We start from the raw sequence: 25,722 nt of genomic DNA, 5'->3' as shown, positions 1-25,722 counted from the left end.
TCAGTTTCTCTTGTTTCAGGATGATGGGAAACAAGCAAAATCAGTTTGTTTCACTTGTTTGAAAAGCCGAAGTCCAAGCTGCTTGGATTTATGGCATCAAAGAGAGAAATATAGCAAGCAGGGCAAAAAAAAAAACATCGAGAGAGTGTAAAAAAGGGAAGAAAGTGGACAATAGAAGAGACAGATCTGGGTCACAGTGAGTGGGAGAACATTATTGTTGATTTTAAATGTTCTTTAAAGGAATAATCCACGAAAAAAAATAAATGTTTTTAGTATCATTCACTTGCAGGCTTAAAAAGTGGGCGAAAAAAGTTTGTAATTTGTCCATTTGTATTGATAATGACTCACAGTCAGAGATGATGAAAGAGACATGAGGAGAACGCGAGGGAAACGTTTGATTTTTGAAAATGCTCTACTGCTTAATTATTGGTGGTTAGCATATTTTTGCAAATGCATTGGCAGCAAAAAGCCTCTTGTCTTGCCAAAAGAGCTCATTTAAAATGGAAAACATAGAGAGAAACAGAGGGACTGAGTGACAGCAGAAAACACCAGAAATAAACAAGGATTTCAGCTGTGTCCCTTTGTGTCCCTTTTTATTGGCTGGTTGCAGTTTTGTGGAGTGATGTAATGATTAAAATCTCCGATACTGTTAACTTACTGTGAGCTCTTAAACAACAGAGATTAGAAGGGAATGAGCAACCAGGTGAACAACTTTTATTTCATCCACAACTTTTATTTCAAAGGTCTATTCTTTCTAAACTTTGGCTGCTCGATTAAATCAAGTTATATATGAATGTGTGGGTGAGTTGACTGGTCATCCGATTCCTATCGTGTGTCTGCAGGTACTACGCTATCTGCTGCCAGCCTCTCGTGTACCGGAACAAAATGACGCCCATGCGAGTTGCTCTAATGATCGGCGGCTGCTGGGTTATTCCCACCTTCATCTCCTTCCTGCCCATCATGCAGGGCTGGAACAGCATCGGCATCGACCACCTGGTGAGTGCTGTAATGTGTGTGCATGTGTGTGTGTGTGTATGTACACCAGGGGAAATTCACTGAGGAGCCTGGGTTACATGGAGATGGAGAAAGTATATTACATCTCCACAGGATATTTAAGTTTATGACAGTAACACACTGAAAGAAAGTGATGAAAATGAGTCAACAGTCAAAAAAAACAAAAAAAAAAACTATTAGTGTTCTCATGTGCTGAGAAACAAATGATAGTCCGAAGGAGCATTGTTTACAAGAAGGAGGAAAGGGTTCCTATGTTGCTATGGAAACATCATCAACATGGCAGACACAGAGACAGAAAGACAAGGCCACTGACACCACACACTCGGAGTCAGTGTCTTGTTTGTGCAGTGAGGTTTGTTTAATGTCAAATAAAATGTAAGCTAGAATACAGAAAGAGGGATTAGAAGAAAGGTCCTGGTGTTGAAACTGAGGCATCACAGAAACTAAACGCAAAAGGAGGTTCCCGCATCGTGAGGTCAGGATAAATCTGAGACACAAACAACTGCTGCTTCCTCCAGATCGTGTTGAGTTTAGATCTGTCCTTTTACCTCTAATGTCAAACTGTACAGACAGTTGAACTAGAGATTCTTGTCTGGATTATTCTATTCCTGTTAAGACATGTTTCCCTGTTTGGAAATACTTCTTACGTCAGACGCATTACATCATTTGAAAGTGCTGAGAAATGAATCCATACTTTTGGGTCTTCACGACTAGATTGCTGAAGTTCATTAAACTCTTTGCTCGGCCGAGCAGCTGAAGCAGACGGTTCAAAAATGCTGCAGCCTGTTTTATAGCAAAGACAAAGCACATTACTCTCTTTCCATTGGCTGCTAGAGAAGATAATTCAATCTAAACGTTTAGCTATTACCTATCAGGCACTACACGGTGAAGCCCCTCAGTACATTTCTGTAACTAGATGCTTTTATTTTGAAGCAGTTCAAGTCTTTACTTACTTTCTTACAGGTTGGAACAAATGCTCAAAAAAAAAAAAAAATATATATATATATATGTACATGATATGAAACTACCAGAACGCATGCATATTTGCAGTGTGTGATAAGTGGGAAACTTGTTAGTATTATTTGGGATATTGCGAAACATTACATCACTGACCAAGTCAATGTTTGAAGGACTTTTTTTGTGCAAATTTGTGAATGAAAAAAGGAAATCTGTTACTAAAGACAAGATGACTGAATGAAAAGAACAAGGCAGTGTAGAGCAGAAAAAGGAGAGAGAGAGAGAGAGAGAGAGACTCCCCAGCTACTATTAACCTCACTCGCCCCTGACGGCCTTCGTCTGAACGCCAGCGAGTTACTTCCAAGCTGACTGTCAACAGGAGGCTGGCTGGCTCATTTTTGGCAGCGTTGGCAGTGACACACACATCACACACACTCTTCTTTGCCTTCCTCTTTTTTCTAACACACACACACACACACACACACACACACACACACACACACACACACAGAGAGGTGTAGTCTAAAGTCAGCGCTGTGCAGCAGCGGTGGCACCGTCTCTCTTTGGGTCTAATTAGAGCTGTTGAATATTCAGAGTAGCCAGTCAGTTCTGGCACAAACTGCAGCTCAACAAAACAACTGGAACTCAGGTGCCGATAGAGACACACATACAAGTCACACGCAGTCCCTGTTTGGTTTCGCTGCTTCCTTCTGTTTTTATGGCCTTGTGGAAAACACATTACTTCAAATGTTGTCTTTAGAATTGTCCACTGTGACAATTTTTACCGTCAGATATTTTCAGCAGTGGAAAGTAACGTAAAGTACATTCACTCAGGTACTTTTCTGAGCACTTTAATTCTTAGATACGAATACTTAACTTGAGTATTTCCATTTTCTACCTCTTTGTACTTCCACTCCACTACAATTCAATGTAAGTTTAGCCCCACCTTTACCAGCTGCAACATCACAGTCATCTACTCATTGATAATTATAATCCATATAATAAAATATATTTAGGTGCAATTTATGTACTTTTACTGAAATAAAACGTTTAAATGTGTCTGCATTGTGGTATTGCTACTTTTACTCACTGAGTACTTCAAACTGTTCATAAAGTGGCATCTTTATATCCCCTATATATTAAAGTGGACCCTTTAATGTCTAGTATCTTGTGTTACTTCAGGCAATGTTACAAATTTACAGAGCAGCTTTATTTCATCTATTAAACGGTCTCTTAATTGAATTTAGAAATCACAATATGAAATTCTAATCAGATAATCTGATTATCACCCTCCCCTACTGATCAAATACTGTAAATGGTTACAGTTCTGATATTATCTCGCCGAGGCTGCAAACGTTATTTATTTAAAGCTTTTAATCAGCTTCTCATAAAATAATGCTATTTCAGTATTTCCAGATCAAATCCGTTAGTACGTGTCTCTGAAGGGAAGAGAAGGGCTTGACCTCGGCCTTCTTTTACAAAAGTCTTTGGGGTTATGTGTTCATGTAAATTGAACTTTATCCTCCATAAGTGATTGGAAAACATTAATTCTCATTATCATAAAATAACATCTTCAGCCATCAGCACTTGGATGAAAAGGCCTTATTACAGTTTTGATGTGTCTTAGCGTGTTCAGTTTATTGGCAACCCGTTGACTTTAGCATGGTGGAAAGATTTACCACGCAGCATATACTGACTGTGGAGCTTCAGAGAGATTTGGAACAACATCCATTTTCATTTTTTGAGAGATGATTCCCAAAACATGGTATGGTGTCTTCAGTGAAGGCATTTCTTCCCACAGCTCAAAAGATTAAAGGAGAATAAGTGACAAGAACTGCTTCCAAGGAGCCCTTTGGCAAGACTTAAACAGAGTAAATCCAGATCTTACAGAAAAGAACTACGATCACTGAGAAAGAGCTCAGTCGACTGTACCTGCATGAAGCGCAGATAAAAAGTATGTATATCGAGTTTGTCCTATTTTTACATACTTTTACTTAACTCTTATCATTGTGTGCATTCATGCAGCAGGGCAGGTAACCGTAACGCTCACACTGAACACGTTACACTTAGAAATGTCAGCCCATTCATAAAAACGTTTTTTAAACGTTAGGGAGCGTGGCCTCGCAGCTATATGGATTGATATCTGTATTATTCATCTCACAGCTCTGAGCCGTAGTTTCCCACAGAGTTGAGATGATAGCGGAGGAAAAACTGGGATGAGACTTCACTGTGATTAATGGCGACTTGCAGAGCCTCCTTCTCCCTCAGGAGCTGTGTTCCCCGTTTACTACGGAGACTCAGCAGAGGACAGCGTGGGATTTTAAGTGGGTTGTTGTGAAGTCTTGAGGCGTTTCATGGCGTAGCGGGGCAGAGCTGCCCGGCAGCTCAACACATGTGGTTACTTGGGGACTTATTTCTACAAACGGTGTATGTGATTGAGTTGAGCCCTTTGTGCATGACTTTACTTTCGGTGGCAGCTGGTACGTCAATGTACTGTTTTCATTTTTATAATAAGTTCGCATCAGATTTGAGTCAAGCAACGAGTGTGGCTAAGCAAACGGTCAGCAGGCCAATCCATCGGTCCAACGAGTCCTCAATGAAAATCGACGACGAAACTCAGTTTCAACTGACTGACTAACAGACTAAGTCCGATAATGTTGAGCTTCACCAACTGAGATGTCCTAAAATGGCCACCGTACAGAGTCTGAATCCTTTTGATTTAGGTAACAAGGCCTTTCCTCTGGCACCACCCCCAGACCAACCTTTAGGTTCCTAGTGCTACTAGAAGTTCTAGAAGTACTAGAAGTACTAAAAGAGACAAGAAAGCGTACTTTATTTTGTGACAGTTTTGTGTTTTTTATGTTTGGGTATAATCACAGCTCCAAATGCTACAACAGGCTACTAACAGACGTTTCATTGCCGCTGTCCTCATGGTGCAGGAAACAATACAAAACAACAGCGTCTCTGAATCTTGACTTGAGGTTCTCGTCTAACTGTCTAACTGATGTGACTTCTTTTACCAGATTGAGCAGAGGCGCCACAGCGAGGGCAGCAACTCCACGTCCTGTGTCTTCATGGTCAACAAGCCATACGCCCTCACCTGCTCTGTGGTGGCCTTCTACATCCCTCTGGTCCTCATGGTGCTGGCCTACCAGAGGATCTACGTCACGGCCCGTGCACACGCCCTGCAGATCAGCATGCTGCAGCGGGCGGGAGGAGCCGGTACCAGCGCATCTGGGGTCGACTCTGCTGACCATCAACGCAACCACCGTATGCGAACAGAAACTAAGGCAGCAAAGACTCTGTGCATCATTATGGGGTGTTTCTGCCTCTGCTGGGCGCCGTTCTTCATCACTAATGTGGTGGACCCCTTTATAGACTACACAGTGCCAGACAAGCTGTGGGTGGCCTGCCTGTGGCTGGGCTACATCAACTCCATGCTGAACCCCATCCTCTACGCCTTCCTCAACAAGTCCTTCCGTCGTGCCTTCCTCATCATCCTGTGCTGTGGGAGGAAGAGGTACCGCAGGCCGTCCATCCTGGGGTCCGGCGCTCCCTGCACAGCCACACAGATCAATGGCTCCACACATGTACTCAAGTAAGTTCTCTAAATCATTTTAGTGGTCGGGTCTGGTTCCATGTTATCAGGCATGAAACTGTATGACAGAAGAAAGCAAAGGTATCCATAGCATAGATGATCCATAGCAGTTCCTGTTTTACACTCAGTGGATGTGAAGAATTTATGTCGTGAAATCAAACTGTCTTGTGTTGTTTTTTGTGTCAAACAGATTATATATGTTGCTTGTACGTCACACTAGGGGATAAAAGTAAGATATTGTACAACGCACAAAGAACGACTCCGTATGTTATAACAGAAAGTTCATCTGGTGTCATAACGCATCTTTATTTTTTTATAACGCAGCTTTTGTTTTTTGTCTACTTAAACCGTCACTTCCTCTTCAGTTCCTCGTAACGTCTGCATGTGAACGTTGCATTAGTAATCTCACAGAATACAGAGGGAGCCATTTATCCTTCATCTGCCCTGCGTACACTAATTACTGCAGACATTTCCTGAATAATGGTGTGTAGGGTCAAACGGCAAGTAGCAACAGCCCATTGTGATAAAAAATGATTTGTTTTCAGGCGTGTTAGAGATGACTTTATCTCTGTATATCCCCTTCTTAGTCTCTGCACGTTCGAATACGCGGCCTTGACTCATTACTCTCCTGACCTCCTAGTGCTTCCAAATATAGAACACATGTTTCACAGCCATAAGAGTGTGACGTTTAACATGTACTTCTTAGCGGCCTACTGCATATTTAATCTTCATTTTTTCCCCATCGCGTCTCTACGTCTGGATAGGACGATCTTATCAGTATTCAATAATGATGAATGCAGCGCAGCAGCTTCTCGTTAATGCTGGGAAGGTTAAATAATCCTGCATGTGTCTGACAACATACGTATGTGATATGTATTGATAATTTACATTTGATATACAGGTATCATAGGGATACTACAGAGCCTTGTGACCCTAGTAGGAATTTCTTTCTTTCCTTGCTCTCTTTGCACAACAGTGGCCTGTAAATGACACAAACCATTTAGTCACGTTTACAAATTAGAGACAAACAAGCCGGTTAATTAAAGTACAGATTCAGCTGACACGGCAGGTGAACAGATGTCATACCGTATTAAATGCTAAGATAATAAACCTGCTTTAGCATTTGTCTTTTGTGTCAGAGTGCAGCGACTCGTGATGCCAGTCACATCAGTGTGACCTTTTCTAAGCAGCTGAAAGTGTGACCAGAAAGGTGAGTTGTCCAATTTGCTAATTGGCTGAAGCACATAAACCTGTGGTATGGATAGCCACGAGGAAGAAATTATTCATAGAGAATAACCACTTTTATACCACTTATTATCTTTTTTCTACCAAAGTAGACAGTCTGTCCAGACCTCCACCTTTTTACAAAGTAGTTACCAGTAACAAGTTTGTAGTTATCTGGCTAAAACATGCAAAAACACTGGAAGAGTCAGCAGAGTTCTGTGCAAATCCCTGTTGAAGCTGGCTGCTGTGTGGCTTCTCTTGAGCAAGACTTTCAGAGTGGCATTAAGGTTTCTTGGACTTCCCTCATCGTCTGCAGTGTGAGTATATTTCATTGTGTTTCTGATATCGCCCTAGTTTTACCATTTCCAGGGGTTTTATCTCTTAGTGAGATCTTTTGATTGTGAGTAAGAGAAGATCATCTACAATAACTATGTTATTCATGTAAATACAGACCGGAGACAGCCTCCTATTGTCAAGGTCTTGTACCTCTCCCTTCAAAAGTAGGCTTTCTTAACTACAACGGCCCATAAGATTTCATTTGAGCTTATTATGTTCATTTTTACACCAACATCTCCTCTTAACTACACTGCGGTTTCTGAGTGTCCTCTTTAGCCTTTTCAGTGTGAATCAGTCGTTTCAGTGACCTTATCACACTGCAGTAGCACTTCTGTGGAAAAGGTCCTTTTCCTTACCACTTGATAAAGTTCAGAGATTACTTGATGTCCCTTCACTTCAGTTTGTAATTAGTTCTTCTGAGAAGGAACAGTGCCTTCGAGACTGCAGACGGAGACAACATGAATTCACACACCTGCAAGTGACATTTTCTCCACACACCGAGACATCACTGGAACAGGTGTTATGAATAAAGAATATTAATGGTTTGAATTATCTTAACGCTTTTATAAAGGCTAATGCATGCATTGCAGATGGAGTCACTGTAAAAGCTGTAAAAAAAGAAAAGCACTTCACACTGGAACTGGATCTACGTTTCTGCTTCTGACCAGAAAAACAAAATGATCCGGTAGAAATGTTCTGAGACAAAAGGCTTGAAAGGAGACTTGATCGGTGTACATGGTTTCACTTAATGTAGCGTGAAGGACATGAAACATCATCCTGACGTTGCAGATCCTTTGGGACTTTTGAGCTCCAGAAACAATTTGACTCTGATGTCTGCTCGCTGTTGTAATACTGAGACAGCGAATGTTCATTCAAACTGGTGTTGACACGCTCATTGTAAGCAATCAATGAGTGTATTTATACCAACACAGAAGCTCTGATCAATTCATGTCCACTCTGCCGACAGTACAACATTTTCATTCCCTCTCTGACATTTCTGGACCACCTCCAGAGAGTTGTTACTGAGGACTGACAGCAAGCAATTAATGTGAGCCTGCCCATATGGAAGTCATCTTTACACTCATTATTTTACTCTGAAGCGAGTACTACTGAAATATACTGCTATTATTCACACAGGAATAGTAATACCTGGGGACCACCAGTCATTTGTGATATTATCAGAGGTTGTCTGTGCTTCTAATCCTTAATTCCACGACGTGATGCAATATTAGTCCTGCATCAATGGCATTTCAGTCATTTAGCAGCTTTTATTTTCTTCTTGCAAGGATTCCTGCTTGTAGAAACTACCATAAAGCTTCCTATTACAAACAATTAAATATTTAATGTTTTATGTGTCATATGGGCAATGCATATATATATATATACATATATATATACATTCAGGAAGCTCATGTGGGTGCTCAGCAAGAAAATGTACGAGGGAACAAGAAAGAGAAATGCTCGATGATGAATAAACAATATCGTGGCAGTATTTGACAGCAGGTGAAGTGTAAACGTTTTGGAGTCAGGACGATATAGTGTCACATGAAATAAATGCACTGAATAAACTCCAGGTAATCTACTTCATTCAAAGTACTCTATTAACAGCAAACCAAAGTTAGAACCAAGCTGCATGAGCACAGGTACAGGTGTGTTTTCCTGTTGTTTTTATCATTCCTATTATTTTTAACTGCTGCGTATCAATCTATGAGCTTTTATTGGAATCATAAATATTTTTGTTCAATGATTTGAGAAAGTTTTCAGCAAAATAAGTGACTCAGAATTGCGCCTGCAGGTGTTCAGTGTCAATGAAGATGATGAATGATACCCATTTGCCATCATTAGCTTCGGAGCATGTTTTCAACATCATGAAAGTCTTTAGAGGTTGGGTTTCCTACCTTCTGTTCCTGAATGTTATTACCTCTGCAACATATCTACAAGCAGTATTTGACTATAAGTTTGTGCTTTATATCAGACAGGTGTGATACACTGCATATTTTCCTGCACACTCTCTCATTATACCTCCTAGTGTGCTATAGATAGGAGCTCCACCGAGCACCGAGACACCTCTGGACGTCAGAGGTTTGTGGCTGTAGACATCGCACGGAAGACATCCATTAGTCTGCTCTGGTCTCCCCCATGTGGGCTGTTCAAAAGCTCAACGGGATGTTGTTCACGTCATCACATCCTCCAGCTTCTCTGTGTTTATTAGCCTATCACGGACGCACACGTCACACACCGAGTAGATGTACAGGGTTCAGCTCCTGTTACGGCCTGTCAGACTAAAAATATCGACATTCAAGGCTTCTGACAGATGAAGATCATTGACCACACAGAGTTGTACACGCAGCCAAGAAGATTCAACAGTGCAAGGACATGAAGGCAGCCAGCTGCACACACACACACACACACACACACACACACTGCAAGTGACACACAAAGTGATATATCAATATATTTCTGTCTACATGTGTTAAACGATTTATGATTCTTCTCTGCTTCCCTTTTGCCCTCGTGTCTCAGTGACGGTAAAACTAGAGAAAGATTTTTAGTGGCTGCGGGAACAAAATAATCATCAGTGAGAGGCTGATAGGATTGTTAATCAATACCAATAGTCTAATGATCACTTGGACAGGTTATCATTTTTGCTCATTGGTGTGTGAAGATACAAGCAACTTACGTAGGAGGACATTTGTTCTAAATATGTTGTTGATGTTGCTATTGGTTTGGATTGAGAACAATAACATGTGATAGATAACATGGAAAAAAAACTAATTTGTTAGACTGAAAGACATTAATCAACTTCTGATAACATGTTAGAGACATTCTGTATTTTTATATATCTCTGATGATATTTTTAGGGCAAAAGAGAGGAGGATGATGTGAAAAGCAAAATTAAGAATCTGCAGCCATTTTAGCGGCTCTATAAAATATAAAATAAAAATAAACAAAAACATTAAATTAGAAATAAAAATAAGCTGAAATAGAATAACAGAATAAATACTATAGAGCAGTTACAGTGTAATGTTTACCATGTTCACAGTCCGTTTGGTGTGTTAGCATGCTAACAATTAGCAATATAAGAACAAGGGCAAAGTGAAAATCGAACCTGGTGATGGCGCCACATGAAAAGTTTACCAAAGTTGTGGCGGTTCATCGTGTCGATCCATCCAATAGTTGTGGAGACACTTTGTGGCATTTATTTGGTGCTGGAGTGACAGGGAAGGTACGTGTGCTTTGCTTTGCATGATCAAATACTCATTAACCCGTTAAAGCAGAAGACCTGAAGACATTGTGAATTGTTTTTTTTAGCAGTTAATTTCTGGCCGGAAATGAATTTAGCCACGAGCCCTGCTGCTCCGAGTTCATTTAAACCCGTTTTTACCGTTTCCTCCTTCCAGCTGATGAACTTTGACAGTCGAAACAGGAATTAGTGAGGTAATCAGATTGAGGTAATCAGCTGTCAGTTTGCAGTATTTGTAGTCTCCATTATTGGCTGTGGAGTTTCTGTTCCGCAGAGATCACATGTCAATCAAGCAGTGTGGGCGGGACTATGGCCTCTTCCATTTATTACCTTTGTTTCGCTGTCTTTTTTCTTCTGAAGTAATAGTGTTCAGAGCAACTTAACAGCTTTCATGAACTGGATAAAGGTTGAATCACTTTTGTCAAACTCACGCAGCACTTTAAAAAACGACACTATTCATCTTAAGTTCTGTAAATTGAAGCAATGTCTACTCGTGACCACAGGTTGAAGTGTAAAATTTGATCCTAAGAGAAAGCAAAAATAATAATAATAATAATAATAAATGTGGGTTACTAATTTCAAATCCCGGCCTGGACTCCACGGACGCTAATTAAGATCAGACAGACAGCTGCAATCTGAGATTAACACGTCTGAGACACACGAAGACGTTGAGGCGGTCGATGTAGACACAGTCCAGTTTGTCCCTGGTGTGAAGGATGCATTGATCCCGACGCTGATGATGACTGAATTGGTCCTTGGCACTTCCCCCGGGGGAGGTTGTGATCAGTCTTTAACCCGTCTGACCTTTATTTATCCAGTAGGATATTATATCGTTTTGGCCGTCATTTCTTTCAGTTACAACTACATTTTATTCTGTTTTTTATTCAATTGTTAATTGCTGAGAATCTACAAATGTCAGCTAAATACGGGGTCATACCACAGGAGCTTCATTTGTTGCCCATTTAAGGTTCTGCAAAGCATTTTAAGCCCTTTACTTTTAGACATTTGCATATGCACGCTTCCATCTGTTAAGAGCTCAGAGATTTCATATAATTGTTGAAGAAATGTATGCAAATTAAGTACTTTTGGTGCACACGAGCCATCAAAAAGAGCTCTGCACAAGCAAATAGCCTCATTCATCAACAATTGCAGGCACAAATTGCTTCAGCTTTTAAGACGAATTCATCCCGCCTGGTGCTGTTAAAGTGGCCCTAATAACGGGATCATTCTATCATCTGATTTGAGATTTAAGGTCGGAAGCTGTCACTCTTCCTTTGTGCAGCTCACTGGCAATGAGGTATTCATCAGTGATGACAGCAGCCTTTTTGAAAGTGGCAGCATCAATAACTTATTGGTGTAATTTTTGCAGTAAATTGTGAGTAATTTTTGGTAACTTGAGCTCTGACGATGATGATGATGATGGATAATTACTTTGTGCATTATCAGTGAACAACACGGCTACAAGAACTTTCCATGTTCATCCATATTACAGTCAGTGGAAAGTTGCCTGGCATGAGATTGTATGTCTCATCACAGTCAAACATCTTCACAAATAAATGTCTCCTTTCATTTTACACATTTATTTGTATTCCTGGGACACAATGGAGCATCTGTCAGCATGCATTAGGTGAAAGGAAGGCTGGCACAACCCACAAATGGAAACAACTTGTCTTTATAGAAAGTTTTGCCCTGAGAGTGCTTTTTTTAAAGTCCAGGACGTTTCACAGTGGAATGTTTTCAGTAGTCCACCTGTTTTTCTCCCACAGGAAAATGGCTTAAAGGTCCCATAAAGTGGGTACTTAAACTCCCTTTAAAACTTCTGTTTACTGGAAAACAGTGCATCTTTAATGGTGACTACTGGGTATTAAAGGAAAAACACAGCAGGGTGTTGACACATAGCACATACCAGCTACTATATTCAGGTTTATCTGACGCTAATATGAGGCCTCACTAGTCTGTCTCAGAGGCATTAAGTGGACATATTCCAACTTTACAGTCTTTTTTGTATAAAATGCCTCTTTGAGTAGAGCTGCAGTGGAAGAATAGTTACAAAAGCAGAGATTTTTGTACTAAAAACACTAACTTTGGAAGATATCCACTGCACTTGTCTTGCTTCAGATGAACTTTGAAATGTATTTTTGCGGAGAGGACTGTGTATTTGTCCCCCATCACTTACATTGAAATTGCTCTCGGAAAGGATCTCTTAATGGCCAGTATGAACAAGAAGAATGATTACAGCGAGACAAACCTTGTTTTAAGACTGGTGAGCCTATTCTTTGTCTGATGTCTTGCACAAACATCGGTTTTCAAAAGGAAATACGTCAAAGTAAAGAAGTGATGACCCTTTTTAGTGGGGCCTTTAAACAGAGCAGCAGAGGCGGAGGTGCCTGTTCAGGGACAAATCGTGGAAGCGGAAAAGAGCGTTACAATTTCACCCACCTATTCTGTCTTTAACAGGCAGCGCTGCATCCAACTGGGGAACTTTATGGGTATGACCCTGTTTCATATAACCTTTATACCTCGGCCCATTACAGCAAGGCCACTCAGCCTGACTGAGGTAGTGGAGGGGTTCAGCATTAGTGGAAGAAAGGTAATGGCTTTTAAAATGCCCGGGGTATGTCAGGTTAGCCTGGGACCGACTGGTACAGTACAGAGTGAGACCCAGGGTGGGATTAATGCATGTCTGAGTCACACAGTGTGCTGACTTCAGGTTCTCGCTGTGTTCTGTAATCATCCAAGAGAAGTGACGGCTGATGTTTCTCCTCATTCATCATCTACAAGTCAAACAGAGCTCTCTCACAGGTATGATCTCTCACTGCGAGGGCCAGGGTGACCTCAGGAGTGATGCATCTGTGGGTGGGCAAGCGCACAGGCACCAAACTAGAACTACACGTCCGTCACTCCATTTAACTAGCACAATAGCTGTACAAGGACGTACAGTACCACGGCTCACACGCCTGCAGCATTCTGGGAAACGGTCCAGTTATAGAACGCCCCCGCTGCTCGCTCAATTTACACAAATTGGAGTTTGTTCCCGTTTGACCCTCGCTGGCCTCTGTTTCAGAGCTAATCATTGGTTGTAGAAGAGTTGGATATCCCCCCACGAGGGCGAAGGTCATGACTCACTTGTAACTGACTCAAATGGTGATGAGGCCTATTGTTGTTTGTACAGTGTGAATGTGATTGAAACAGCTGCTGCGTCTGAGCGCAAAATGAGATGCGTGGAATCTGAAAACTATAGCCACACGTGTACTCGAAAAAGACTTAATAGCACAAGATAAAAAATAATGATTGGCTTTTCAGATGAAAGCAGATATTACAGACGTAACAATGCTGAACTTTCAGCAACAACTCTTCATAACCAGTTATCACAAGACAACAGCAATTACCCTTGTCCATACGAGAGCGTTAAAATGGCGGGTACGTTCACAGCTGCATATTTGAGAAACAGTTTCTACATTTTGTTGAAAGCATTTTTCTTTATGTATCAGACAGTTCAGGACGTCTGATGGAATGTGCTCCATTATCATCTGGTGCCAATCTGAGATGATGGGAGCCAAACATGTAAACAGATTTTCAAAAGCCCCTTCAGTTTTCCATCTCGGAATTTGCTTCTGCTATAGATTTAAAAAAAAGATATATATCTGAAATACATCTGTGAATACAAATATACAGTACATACACAAAACCTCAAACTGGATGCACACAAACATTCATGGACACATACAGAAAAAACAAACAAATGACTCAAATACAAGTTAACAAATAATTGGGAAATTTTCACAAACAAAACTTGTTTGTTGTGACACTTTAACACTGTGGGAAAAAATAAATTAATCAAAGAAACATACAAACATAAAGTCCCAGCAGGATGCATCAGGCCCGTCTGCACTGTTTGATTGACAGGTGATTTCTGGTAATTACGGTGCAAATTACAGCACACAACAGCAGTGAAATAAAGATGGAGACGCAGTGAAATAAAGATGGAGACACAGTGAAATAGAAGCATGGATGAGTGGAGTTCCCGCTGGCTGCAGTGAAATATATCAAGAAAGCATTAGAGTGAAGAACAGCTGTTTGGTTAATAGGCAGGTTGAATATGATGTATCAGCCGGTTAACTGGCCAAGTAAAGCAGGATACATAATACTTTTATCCTCCAAGGCACGTTACGACACTCCATTATACACACACACACACACACCAACTGTAAGCCTGCTGAGTGTTTATAGTCTCATTGGAGTCATATATCTGAAGCCTGAAGGTGCCGAGAGAACAAACTGTATTCAAAAAGCAATTCTTCACTGCCAGAGGAGAAGAGAGGAGAGGAGAGGGTGGAGGAAGAGGAGGAGGGAAGACAGAAGGACGGGAAAGTAAGGAGGTAAGAGGAAAAGTAAAGATTAAATAAGTGAAAGACGGTAGGAAAAGAGAGGCGGGAGAGGAGAAGACGGTAAAGACAGAAAGCAGAGGAGATGTGAGGGGAAGACGGTGGAAGAGAAAAGGAAGAGAGTTTGGAGAAGAAAGACGGAGCAACAAAGAACAGAAGTGTTTCAGAGTGTAATGTCAGGGCCTCTGCCCAGCGTTTTATATTACTGCATCTTTCTTTCTCCAGTCCTGTAAGTGATTTATGTGTGTGTGTGTTTTGAAGCCGCGACTTAGTCGGCCTTTTCCATCATGTGTGACATGAAGGCTCACGCCACCTGCAGTGAGAGCTGAAGTCTTCCTCTGCAGACTCATGCAGATGGTATGCACACTGAAGGTTTTGTTTCATAATAAAACACAGAGGTGGTTAAACACACTCAGCAGTAAAGAGATTTCAACTGTGCTGAACAGTGACAAAAAAAAAAATCACTTTCAGAATAGCATTTAAAGACGAGCTGAAATCTTAATTCTCACTGTTTGTGTAAGGAAATATAAATCATAGTGGTACCACAGCTTTGTGTATATATTTCTGATTTTCTTTTGGACGTATTTGGCATGTTAGCTTACAGTAGCTGGCTAATGTTAGCGCCGATTCCCACTGGATGTTACTTTTTGGAGCCTGTTATTATAACGCCTTATTAGTGCCACTGACAAACTCACGCTTGTCCAAAAATAAACATAAACCTCCCACAAATAAATAACGCTCGGGGATATATCCCACAACGGGACGTTATAGCAGCCAGCCAGGGAAGAAAGTAAAGCATTTAGCAAAAGAGCCAGATATTATTCTTTTTTTAAAATATATTTAAACACTGCTTTATACCATCTTGGTCCCTGAAACTTCCCTCAAACACATAAATCTTTATCTCCATACTGAGATAGAAAGGGTTCCTCCTTTTTTGTATTTCTGTTAATACATGATGTGGTGTTTGCTTAATAAAAGCACTCACACACACACTCACACACACACACACACACACACACACTCTCTCTGTCTGACAGACACACACATAAAACACAGAAACGCTCTGCACTTCAATTAAAAGTTAATTGTCTTCTCAGATGGAATCAATTTAGCACTTTAGCATCTCATATTGGATAGAAAATGAGCTCATTTAATTACATCTTTTCATCTCATTAAGGGAGAGATTATTTTCATGTGATAAATGGATTTGATTGGTGCAGCGAGTGTATTACAGTGTCGTTTTCCATATCAGAGCTTCTTCAATCAAATGTGTCAAAAGTTTCCCAAAGTAAGATGTGATGAGCTTCATTAATCACCGACGTGAAAGTGGGATAGTGTGGCAGCAAAGACGTATGTGGAGGACAGACAGCTGAAGAAGGGTACTAAAACTTATGAATACAATAGTATAAATGTGGGTATGTGTGTATGTATGTACTATACATAAACATTCTGCAATCATACGAGGACTAATCCATCACCTAATAGGCACAGAGACCAATTTGCGACACTCTGTGGACGCAGTAAATGAGGCAGGTTGATTGGAAGTGGTTTCACCAAGACGTAAATGATACGCTCCATCCAGAACAAAGAAAGACAGCCTCCGGAAATGCGTTGAACATGAGCAGTTGATGATCTCTCTCTGGAAGTCTTAAGCCCTCAGATGGTCTGAGGTGTTTTAGAGATGTAAAGATGTTATCACACCCAGTCGGGTCAGGTTTGTGCTAGCGGAACAAACAGCAGCCTCTCTTCATTATTCACTGAGTTCCCTCCAGCTGGGGATATTACCTTTGGCTGAAAATATACAGCTGCTGCTCAGACTCCTGCTGCTCTGTATGCAGCAGGCTGGAGGAGTCAAAATAAAGACACTTTTAAACACACACACACAGACATTATGTACTCACACAAAGACACATATATAGAGCATTTGGACACACACATACATACACCTACATGTAATGCTGGTGTGTTAATCTGCCTGAAGAATTCAAGACGCTGCAATATTGGCACACACACACAAACGGCAGCTAATAAGAGAGGAACTGGACACGCACACAAGCATGTATACACACTTTTAGTTTTCTTTTATATGTTGGCAGGACACTCAGCTACTGAGACAAGACGCCCTCTTTGTCTCTCTTTTATGTCCTTTTTCAAACCTTTGTCCATGTACCTCACAGTCTATCAGCTGAATGGGTGCAAAAGCTACAGAAGGAGAATATGTAATATTCTCTTCCTCCCTTTTTTCCATGAGTTATCTCCGTCTTCCTCCTTCATCTTCATCAGTTTCTTGACCTTTTCTCTCCTCTCATCTTCTGTCTGTCTCTCTTTCCCACCCTCCTATATTCTCTCCCCGTCTAAATCACTTCTCATGAATGTATCTGACTTCATCTCTGCATCACGTTTCCACCAGAGTTCAGTGTGTGTGGCATCTCTTAGTTGACCTGAAGCAATACCACACACACTGTCCACACTACATTGTGTTAGTGTGTGTGTGTGTGTGTTTGTCAGCTTGTGTATGTGTGTACTGCACGTGCACTGGTGTGAGAGATAAAAGAGAAGGAGATAACAGGTGTGTGTTTGTGTGAGAGGAAGAGAAAAGATGGAATGTGTGTATTTATTTGCATGTGTATGTCTGCATTTGTGTGTGTGTGTGTGTGTGTGTGTGTGTGTGTGCGTCTGGACTGTATTGTCTTGCGGATATAAACAAAATCAAACAGAGAAAATCCTAACAGGAAGCATTGCTCCCAGGCTGTCGGGTTAAATGCCGTTATGATGCTGTCAGCTGCATTCGACCACAAGCTCACAACAAACAACTGCAGCTAACACTGCACACACGCTCACTATCTGGCTCTGCTTCCAAATGTGTTACAGCAGATCACGATGCACCGAGCTGAGTGGAAACAGCAGCATTTCCAAAAACTTTTAAAAAGTTATATGTTTTATAATAGAGGTCAATCAGAGACCTATTTGTTAAAAGAAATGAATACAGATCCAACTGGACTTGAGCCCATTCAACCCCAAAGGATCTACTTCCAAAACTAAAACAAAGTTTTGCAAACTGTGCTTTTCCCGACCCCAACTTTAATTTGTCTTTTGTCTACAATTATGACAAATGCTTTTGGTTTGACTTCATTGTATATTTGTTCTCCATATTCCCTTGAAAAATGTTTCCATTGTTGTCGTCTGGTTAGAAACTCTCTTACTGGTTGAGCAAAAAGTCAAACAGTGGAAAGTCATGAAACTGTTCAGGCTTGTTGAATATTAGTTGACTTTAATTCCGCTGCTTCCACGGCAGCCGGTGTAAAAGAAAAGTGCCATGGAGGCGCAGCCCGCATCGGGCTGAGCAGCTAACTGGGAAGGGCTGTTCATTTATTGAAGGTTTGAATGGTTTCCAGAGCAGCAGGTGTCATTGGGTGCAAAGTGTGAACCACAGGGTTGTACTAATGTTGCGTTGTGTGAAATAGATTATTGGAGGAATCTGATCCGTCTGTGCTGTTTTAGAACGACTGATGTCTTCAGGATTTAAGCCGGTAATGTGTTGAGGGTTGACTGCTTTTGGGTCTTGTCAGGTCTTCTGTACACACACATATATACACATATATGTAGTACATATATATATTCCGAGATTATTACCACTTGTGGGTCTAACACGTAAACATTATAACTGTAAGCATGCTAACAACTATCCAATGTAGCCTTGTATGTAGCACTTAGCATTTTAGCGTGTATACAGTAACATGTAAGGTTACTGTACCTTTGGACTGGACTTTGGTTCAATCACACGAGATCATACAGTTAAATTGCAGCAGTGTTGCCCCAAAAGGCAGCAAATCAGTCTAGCAATACACGCAGGTGATCATGTAGGCGGCAGGTGACACCAAGAGGGTTTTCTGTACATGAAGACTGTAACTTTGGAAGATTCCCACCTGAGTCGCCTAACTCAGATTGCTGAATCCCCACGTTAGCCTCAGGTGAATCCCCCATCACTTCACCATTGAAATCGCTTTGAGAAGGGACTTATAACACTTTCAATGAACACATGTGCATGTGAGTATTGTTTTATGACCTTCAATACATATGACGATGATTTAGCATGTAGCTTTTTCAAAGGAATACCGGCTCATCCGACAGCATGCAGTTTCCTTTGATTTAGGAGAAATTTGGGGACTATGTAGGATTGCTGGGCAGGCTTCCTTGTGGTTTTTATTTTTGGTGGCTGATATCACAGCCAGTTGCTTCCCTCTGACAGCGTCTCTTCTCTTTCTCTGTCCACTAACCCGTCTCTGGGCTCGTTATGTCCACATGGCTGCTCCACGTCCCCGTCAAAAGCAGACAGATTTGGATAGAGCTCATTAAATGTCAGATTTGTCCAAAATTTCGCAGTTACCACCAAACCTCTGACTGAGTGTTTTGATGTGGGCATGATTTGAGTGTGTGTGTGTGTGTGTGTGTGTGTGTGTGTGTGTGTGTGTGTGACAGAGTATGAAAAAGAAAGACCAAAACAACAACAAGTGTGATCAAGAGGGAAGGAGATTGGTAGACGATTGTGACATGAATACACTGCTAAATGTGTATCTTGTTCTTGAGTCAAGTTTATAATGTTTCCTTCTCTGGCAGCCTTTTATTACGTGTTTTGATGGATCGGTCGGTTCGTCCAAAACTCCAGCTCATGATTTCTTGATATAATTGACATTCATAATCCTCCCCAGAGGATGATTCCTAATGACTTTGTTAAAGATAACTGAGCTGTTTGTGTGCATGTGTCCTGCGTTGTTTTATAATGTTGCCCGTGTGACAAAAATGTAATTAAAATTTGTTTATTTGTTGATGCTCACGTTTTTTTTCCTCCCTGTGGACGTATTCAGCTAGCTCTCTCACACACACACACACACACACACACACACACACACACACACACACATCATAAGTCTTGTCTTGCCTGCTGTCTGATGGGTCGTCTGGGTGTAAACTAACCTTGTTTTTCCCTTTCTCTCTCCCTCCCTCTCTCTACCTTCCTGTTTTACTTCTTACCTCCTCTCGGCTTTTTATTGCTTCTCTACTTTCTCTACTACTTCCCCGCACTTTCTATCCCTTTTGTTCCATCCCTTTTCTTTCATTTCTGTTCCTCTGTTCATTCATTAATTGTCTTGATTATTCACTTTATGTGTCCCTTATTTTTCTTTATCTGATGTTCTTCCTTCCTCCTTCTTACCTCCTCTCCTTTCCCTTTGTCATTTATTTCATTTCTTCCCTTTCACTGGCCACATTTCTTCCTTCCTTTCTCCTCTCCCCTTGTTCCCCTCTTTTCCTTAATTCCTTTTCCACCCTTCCTCCTCTCCCCCTTATTATCACCCATTTGCCTCCTCGCCTCTATTTTCTTTCTGTTCATTACCTTCTCTGTATGTCATTTACGGCTGCTTCCACCCTTGTTCCTTCATTGTTTCTTCCTCTTTTTCGTTCTTCCTTTCATTTCTCGCCCCCCCCCCCTCCCGCCCCCCCCCTCCTGTCTCTCCAGCGGCTGCTCCTCTGCCTCCAAGCTGCTGCTCTGGTTCTGCAACACCAGGCCAGTGCCTGTCTAGCTGCTGTGTGTTTAGGGCGTCTCAAGGCTCTATCAAGTGAGTCTGCTGCCTCACACACTCACATGCACACACATGCACACACAGGAACACACACACACACACACATTCACACAAACACACCTACTGAGATCAGATGTTTCAGAAATGTTTAATCAACATAAATTTAGAAAAATGATGTCCTCACAACTTCCTGTCATGGTCTCTTTACTAGACTCTTTACTATTCCAGCTGCAGTTAGTTTTTTAACCACATAACAACAATCAATTCTTCTACATCTGTTATTTCCGTCTCGTTTCTGCAGCACGTAGTTGTATTGGTTAAAGTTCAGGTTTGAGTCCTCACAAGTATGGATGTACAAACATTTGTGTGCGGGTGGGTTTGTTTCTTTGGTCTGCCGGTCTGATGGGGGATCTTGAGAGATAAGTGGTGCTGTCAAAATCACTCTGTCTTCTTTACCTTTTTTTCCATTACCTGTGTGTGTGTGTGTGTGTGTGTGTGTGTGTGTTCATTCACCACTACAAGTGTTTCCAGCTTCCTTTCCTATTCTTTCATGTTATCTTCCTCCTGCTGCGTTTTTGTCTCTCTCATTTCTTTCCACTCTTCTTCTTTCTCTCCTCTTCTTTTTTTCGACTCCTCGGCTTCTACTCTCTTCAACATTCCTCCTTCTTATTTTCTCGTCTTATCATTTTGTTTGTGTATGTGTGTGAGCGGGCTGCGAATCTTCTCCGGCTGTTGATATGACGATTGTCTTTGATTGGATGTAAGTGTCTTATTTGTTTACTTTTCTTACTTACATTGCTTTTATTTACCTTTCATGCTGTTGAAAATGTAAATGTGTTCCCTAAAATGACTCTGAAGATGAGCGTGACACTGGCGAAGCTTTGACAATAGATTTCTTTCTGCAGAGAAAACAGCATGATTGACTGAAGTGTGTGTTTGTGTGTGTGTGTGTGTGTTCATTTGTAAGACTCACACAGTGACTCAAATACATAATAATACATAATACATCTCATAATCAATGCTGAGTTTTGTCAGCAGCACTGAAGTCCTCAGAAACACAAATATGCAGTAAACGCATGGAAACTCCAAACAGTAGCATATGAATTGAAAGTTTGAATGTGTAATATTGTTCATGTGCACTGCTTCTTCTGTCCAAGGAGGCACAACGTTAAAAGTGAAAAGACATATTGGCCTCTATCTATGCATTCAATGCTTTCATTGCAAACCTCCATAACAACACCATTACCACTTGTGTGAGGAAATTACCTCTTTGGTAAGTTGAAAAGCCACCGAGCCCATGACTACTTCTTGTAAAACACAGTGGCAACAAGGCAAGCCGCCATATTTGAGAGACAAAAAAAAAAAAAAAGCACGTTCAAGAGGAATACACATGGTGTTACTTCATAAATGACTTTATTGAAAGTGTAAACAAAAAAAAGAGACGCAGCTTTTCTTGATTTCATCCACTTCTGGCATGCTGGATGTAGATTTGTCCACATTGTTCAGTACAGCGACAGACTACAACGGCTAGGCTAAAAAAAGGTATGCTGAGACCTTTTATTCAGGAAGAACTGAACTCCTTGCTTATAAAACTACATGTTGAAAGAATGTGAGTAGGAGGGACGCTGCCTGTCTGCAGAGAGAACAGACATGAAGGATAATGAGATGTATAATTCTCACTTTGAGAATGTTGTGAGCAACAGCAGCTTATCCTTGCAGCCCGCTTTCACCACAACATGCAAATAAATTTGCTTCGCCAGTTTTGGTCTCTCTACAATCACACGCTGTTCAGTTCTGAAGATGTTTCATTACTTAATCAATCAAGTTTTACCTTTTCTTTTGTCGTGATTTTTTAATTTATTAATCTTCAAATGGCATTTTTAAATGAATGATTATCGGTTTCAGCAGTCAAACACAAAGGCAGGGAGGGACAAAGGAAAATCAAAAGCATTTTACATAACATACTGGAGAAGTGCATGATAAATGTTGAAGAAAAGAAGTACTGGCACCCCCATGTCTTGCCTCCGGAGAAAGGCTGCCCAGCAGAATGCAATGCTAAGCTCACATTTGTTTTCTAATCTTCTTTACTAAACAGCGGCGCAAACAATTTCCAGAAAGTTTTACAACAATTCACGTGAATTAATGAAGCATGAAACACAAACTCAGTTTTAAATTGATTCGATTTATCTTCAGTCTTGTGGTGTGTGTATGTGTGTGTGTATAGTAGTGTTAGTGTAATGACTTTAGGGATCTACATTTACATGTTATTACATTTACACTTTGTCCATTTAGTGTGTGCTCCCATTCTCAGCAAATTATAATGAGGCTCATTTGAGAAGGAGCCTAAAACTGCAGAAGCTGCAAGTACCAAGAAAGCCAGCAGGAAACTAATCACTGGATCCACGGTTCTGTTACATCAGCCGTAAAAGTGCTTTTTTTTAATATCACATACAAGCTAGTTGGAAGAGGAGAGGTAACAGAGCAGAACAGACTGCAAACAAAGGATTAAAAGGTGAGGAGACAGTCAGCGGTGTTGAACCTTGACCTCGATCTTTCCCTGGCGTGAACCTAAGATCAGAAAACAGTCATGTGGACCGTATTTGTAACGGCCTTTTAAAACGGTTTTGGAAGGCACTGACAAATCTTGCTGATGAAGGCGTCAGATCAGAAAACACGAGACGGGGGACAGGCGGATGCAGGAAGGAACAGAGGATGGTTAAAGAGACTGAACGGGGTTTCAGGGTGCCGGCAGGAGAGCTTTTATTTATTTATCTAACTTCCCTCCGTCGTCCACTTGAGTTTCTCTTCTCCTCTCTGGTCCACTTGTTGCTGCTGGCAGGCTGCTAAGGTCTAATTACATCACTCCTCAACACTGTTTGTCTCCCTGGGGGGTTATTAGACTGCCAGATCCCCGGGCGCACACACACACACACACACACTTACTGCAGCACTGGAAATAGAGAAACAACAGTTCTAAGAGTTACAAGTCCATGATTGCTTCAACAAATAAAACTTGCAAAGAGCTACGAGGCTGCCGACATCTGGTAGAGCATAATACACTGATGTGCACACGTACACTAAATACACACTATGCAGTATATTCTGTGCAAATGTGTGCGTAGGTGGTTGAGAAGGAGATGCTGGGTATTTCACATGGCTGTATGTGTGTGTGTGTGCTCCATTTGTTTCACTTAACATGTCACAAACACAGAGCATTTTTTTAGACTTTTTGCTGACATGCAGAACGCGTCTAAATGTTTGCAAACCTGTCGCTGACTTTTCCGCTGCCCTGCTGTTGTTTTCCTTCTCGTCCTGATTCCAGACCTCCGGACTGAACAGAGTGATCTCACGGAACCATCTGACTGATGCTAAACTGTGGTCACTGGCTGTCCTGAGGTGTACATGTGTGTTTGTGACAGACGTGTGTGAGAGAGATCACAGTAATAAGCTTGAGGATGTGTGTGTATTGACACTATATATATATATATATGTATACGGTGAACAGCAGCCAGCTCAAAGACGTCCTCTTCTGTTTGGTGCAGATGGCAGCGCCATTTTCAGAGCTATAAGTGTGAAAGTTGTCATAGCTCTTTAAATGGTACTGCTGTACGCACTCAGCTAACCAGCCACCTGAAACACCTGAAATCCAGCTCCGCCACCACTGCGGAGGAAGTCTTCATGAGAGACTCGGCTCATCTCTGTTTTGTACTTTGACCAGCAGGGTCAGTAAGGACACTCTTGTGGTGGCAGAGGAGACAAACTTGGATGCAGCGATGCACTAATTATCAAACATATGACAACTTTTGATGTCTTCATCGCTGCCGTTGTGGATGAATAAATCATCTTGCAGTATGTTTGAAGGAAAGACATCACAAGAGTTAAGTCTTTGGTGTAGCTTTTCTTAAACTGTGCTGACAGTTTATGAATGAGGGTGTGTGTGGGAGTGATATTATTGAGCTTTTGGTCGCCTCAAACTGTCAGACAGTAGGTCATGTGTCAGTCAGGAGCTTCTTTTCAGACACTGCGCTTCTTTTTTATTCTTATATTGAAAGAAAAGTGCTGAGCGTTTCACATATCTTTGTGTGAGAAATTTAAAATATTCATACCCAAAAAAACAAAACTGACATTGTCCCTGGCAGGGGTGACCAGGGCAGTCACCCACACTGTCATAGGACCTGTCACGTCTGGGATCACACATAGCTGAGCCTATTTGTGCTGCAGAACTCAACTTTCTCTGCGGAGTTCAGTGGACGGATGCTGAGGCCGGAGATAGACCAAACATGACGGGTATCAACAATGTAAAGCTTTGTTTAGTCAATGGGACTTCATCACAGAGGTGTCAAAGAGCAAAACTACATTTAGATGATTTTATGCAAACAGCAGAAAGCTTTGAACCCAGGTTAGAAAACAATCATTCAAATAGATGATACACTCAACAGAAAGACGGTTAAAAGTAGCTGGTTGTGTTCTATGTTTCCAAGTAAATATTAGCATTGTTTTTCTTTTGTATTTGCATGCTGGATTTCCGGTATGCATTTGACATGTATGTATACATTTTATACTTTTTGTGCACATTATCTTGGAGGGAAAGTGTGTGTGTGTGTTTATGTATCGTGTGTCCTCCGCTGTCAGCCGTCTCTGGCGGCCCTTCATGCGTTTGGCTGCTGTGTGATGTGCAGTGAACCCTGGAGGAGCTGTTCTGAAGAGGCTCATTTTCACTGGCCACACATGCTGGCTGTTATAGCTGTGGGTGGCTATTAGCAAGACATATACAGGGACTTAAACGTGTGTTGATGGCTATAGTATAGGATCTGTATGAAGCCATTATTGTAGCCAATTCACTTGGAAATAAGAGTACACGAGGGAAGTGAAGGATTCACACTGAGAGAGACAACTGCAGAGCTACGTGCATTAGCTACATTAGCTCCAGCAGACTCTTTCTCAGGCACACGACAGCACAAATATACCATACTGTCTTTTATCATCTGCATGGCGCCTTCTTCAGGAGAACTGGTGGCAGGAATCCACAAGGAACAACTGAGCAGCTTGAGAGCTGTCCTCAACCAGTAACCACATTAAACTGGTCAGGAAGGATTTTCACTTCCTAATTGAATTGACTTGCTGTGTGGGTCGCTGCCTCGCTAACTTCGGCGTCTCTGTCTCTCTTCTCTGTTTGTTCCTCTGTCTGTCTCCTCTCTCGAAGACACAGAAATCTGTCAACTCCGCCAAGATGAAAGACGGCAATTACCATAAACAGTATAGATGCATCTGGCTCACATCTGCACACGCACGCAATATAAATTCAACATAAACAATCCATATGTGGTTCACAGCTGCTACGTGTGTCTGTACAGGCCTATTAGTCAAGTTAACATCCGTCACTTT

At 41.4% G+C, this 25,722-nt stretch overlaps 1 protein-coding gene across 1 annotated transcript in view; it reads left to right on the top strand.

Moving 5' to 3' along the window:
• htr4 (5-hydroxytryptamine receptor 4) overlaps positions 1–25,722 on the top strand; it is an 88,903-nt gene that overhangs the window by 46,394 nt on the left and 16,787 nt on the right. The window contains exons 4-5 of the mRNA XM_070913412.1: positions 843–996; positions 4,995–5,569. Coding sequence (XP_070769513.1) covers positions 843–996; positions 4,995–5,569 — 729 coding nt within the window. The remainder of the gene's footprint in view (positions 1–842; positions 997–4,994; positions 5,570–25,722) is intronic.

This window comes from Enoplosus armatus, chromosome 10 (genome assembly GCF_043641665.1).
Source record: "Enoplosus armatus isolate fEnoArm2 chromosome 10, fEnoArm2.hap1, whole genome shotgun sequence".
Taxonomy (NCBI): Eukaryota; Metazoa; Chordata; class Actinopteri; order Centrarchiformes; family Enoplosidae; genus Enoplosus; species Enoplosus armatus.
This window is presented reverse-complemented; position numbering and strand designations above follow the sequence as displayed.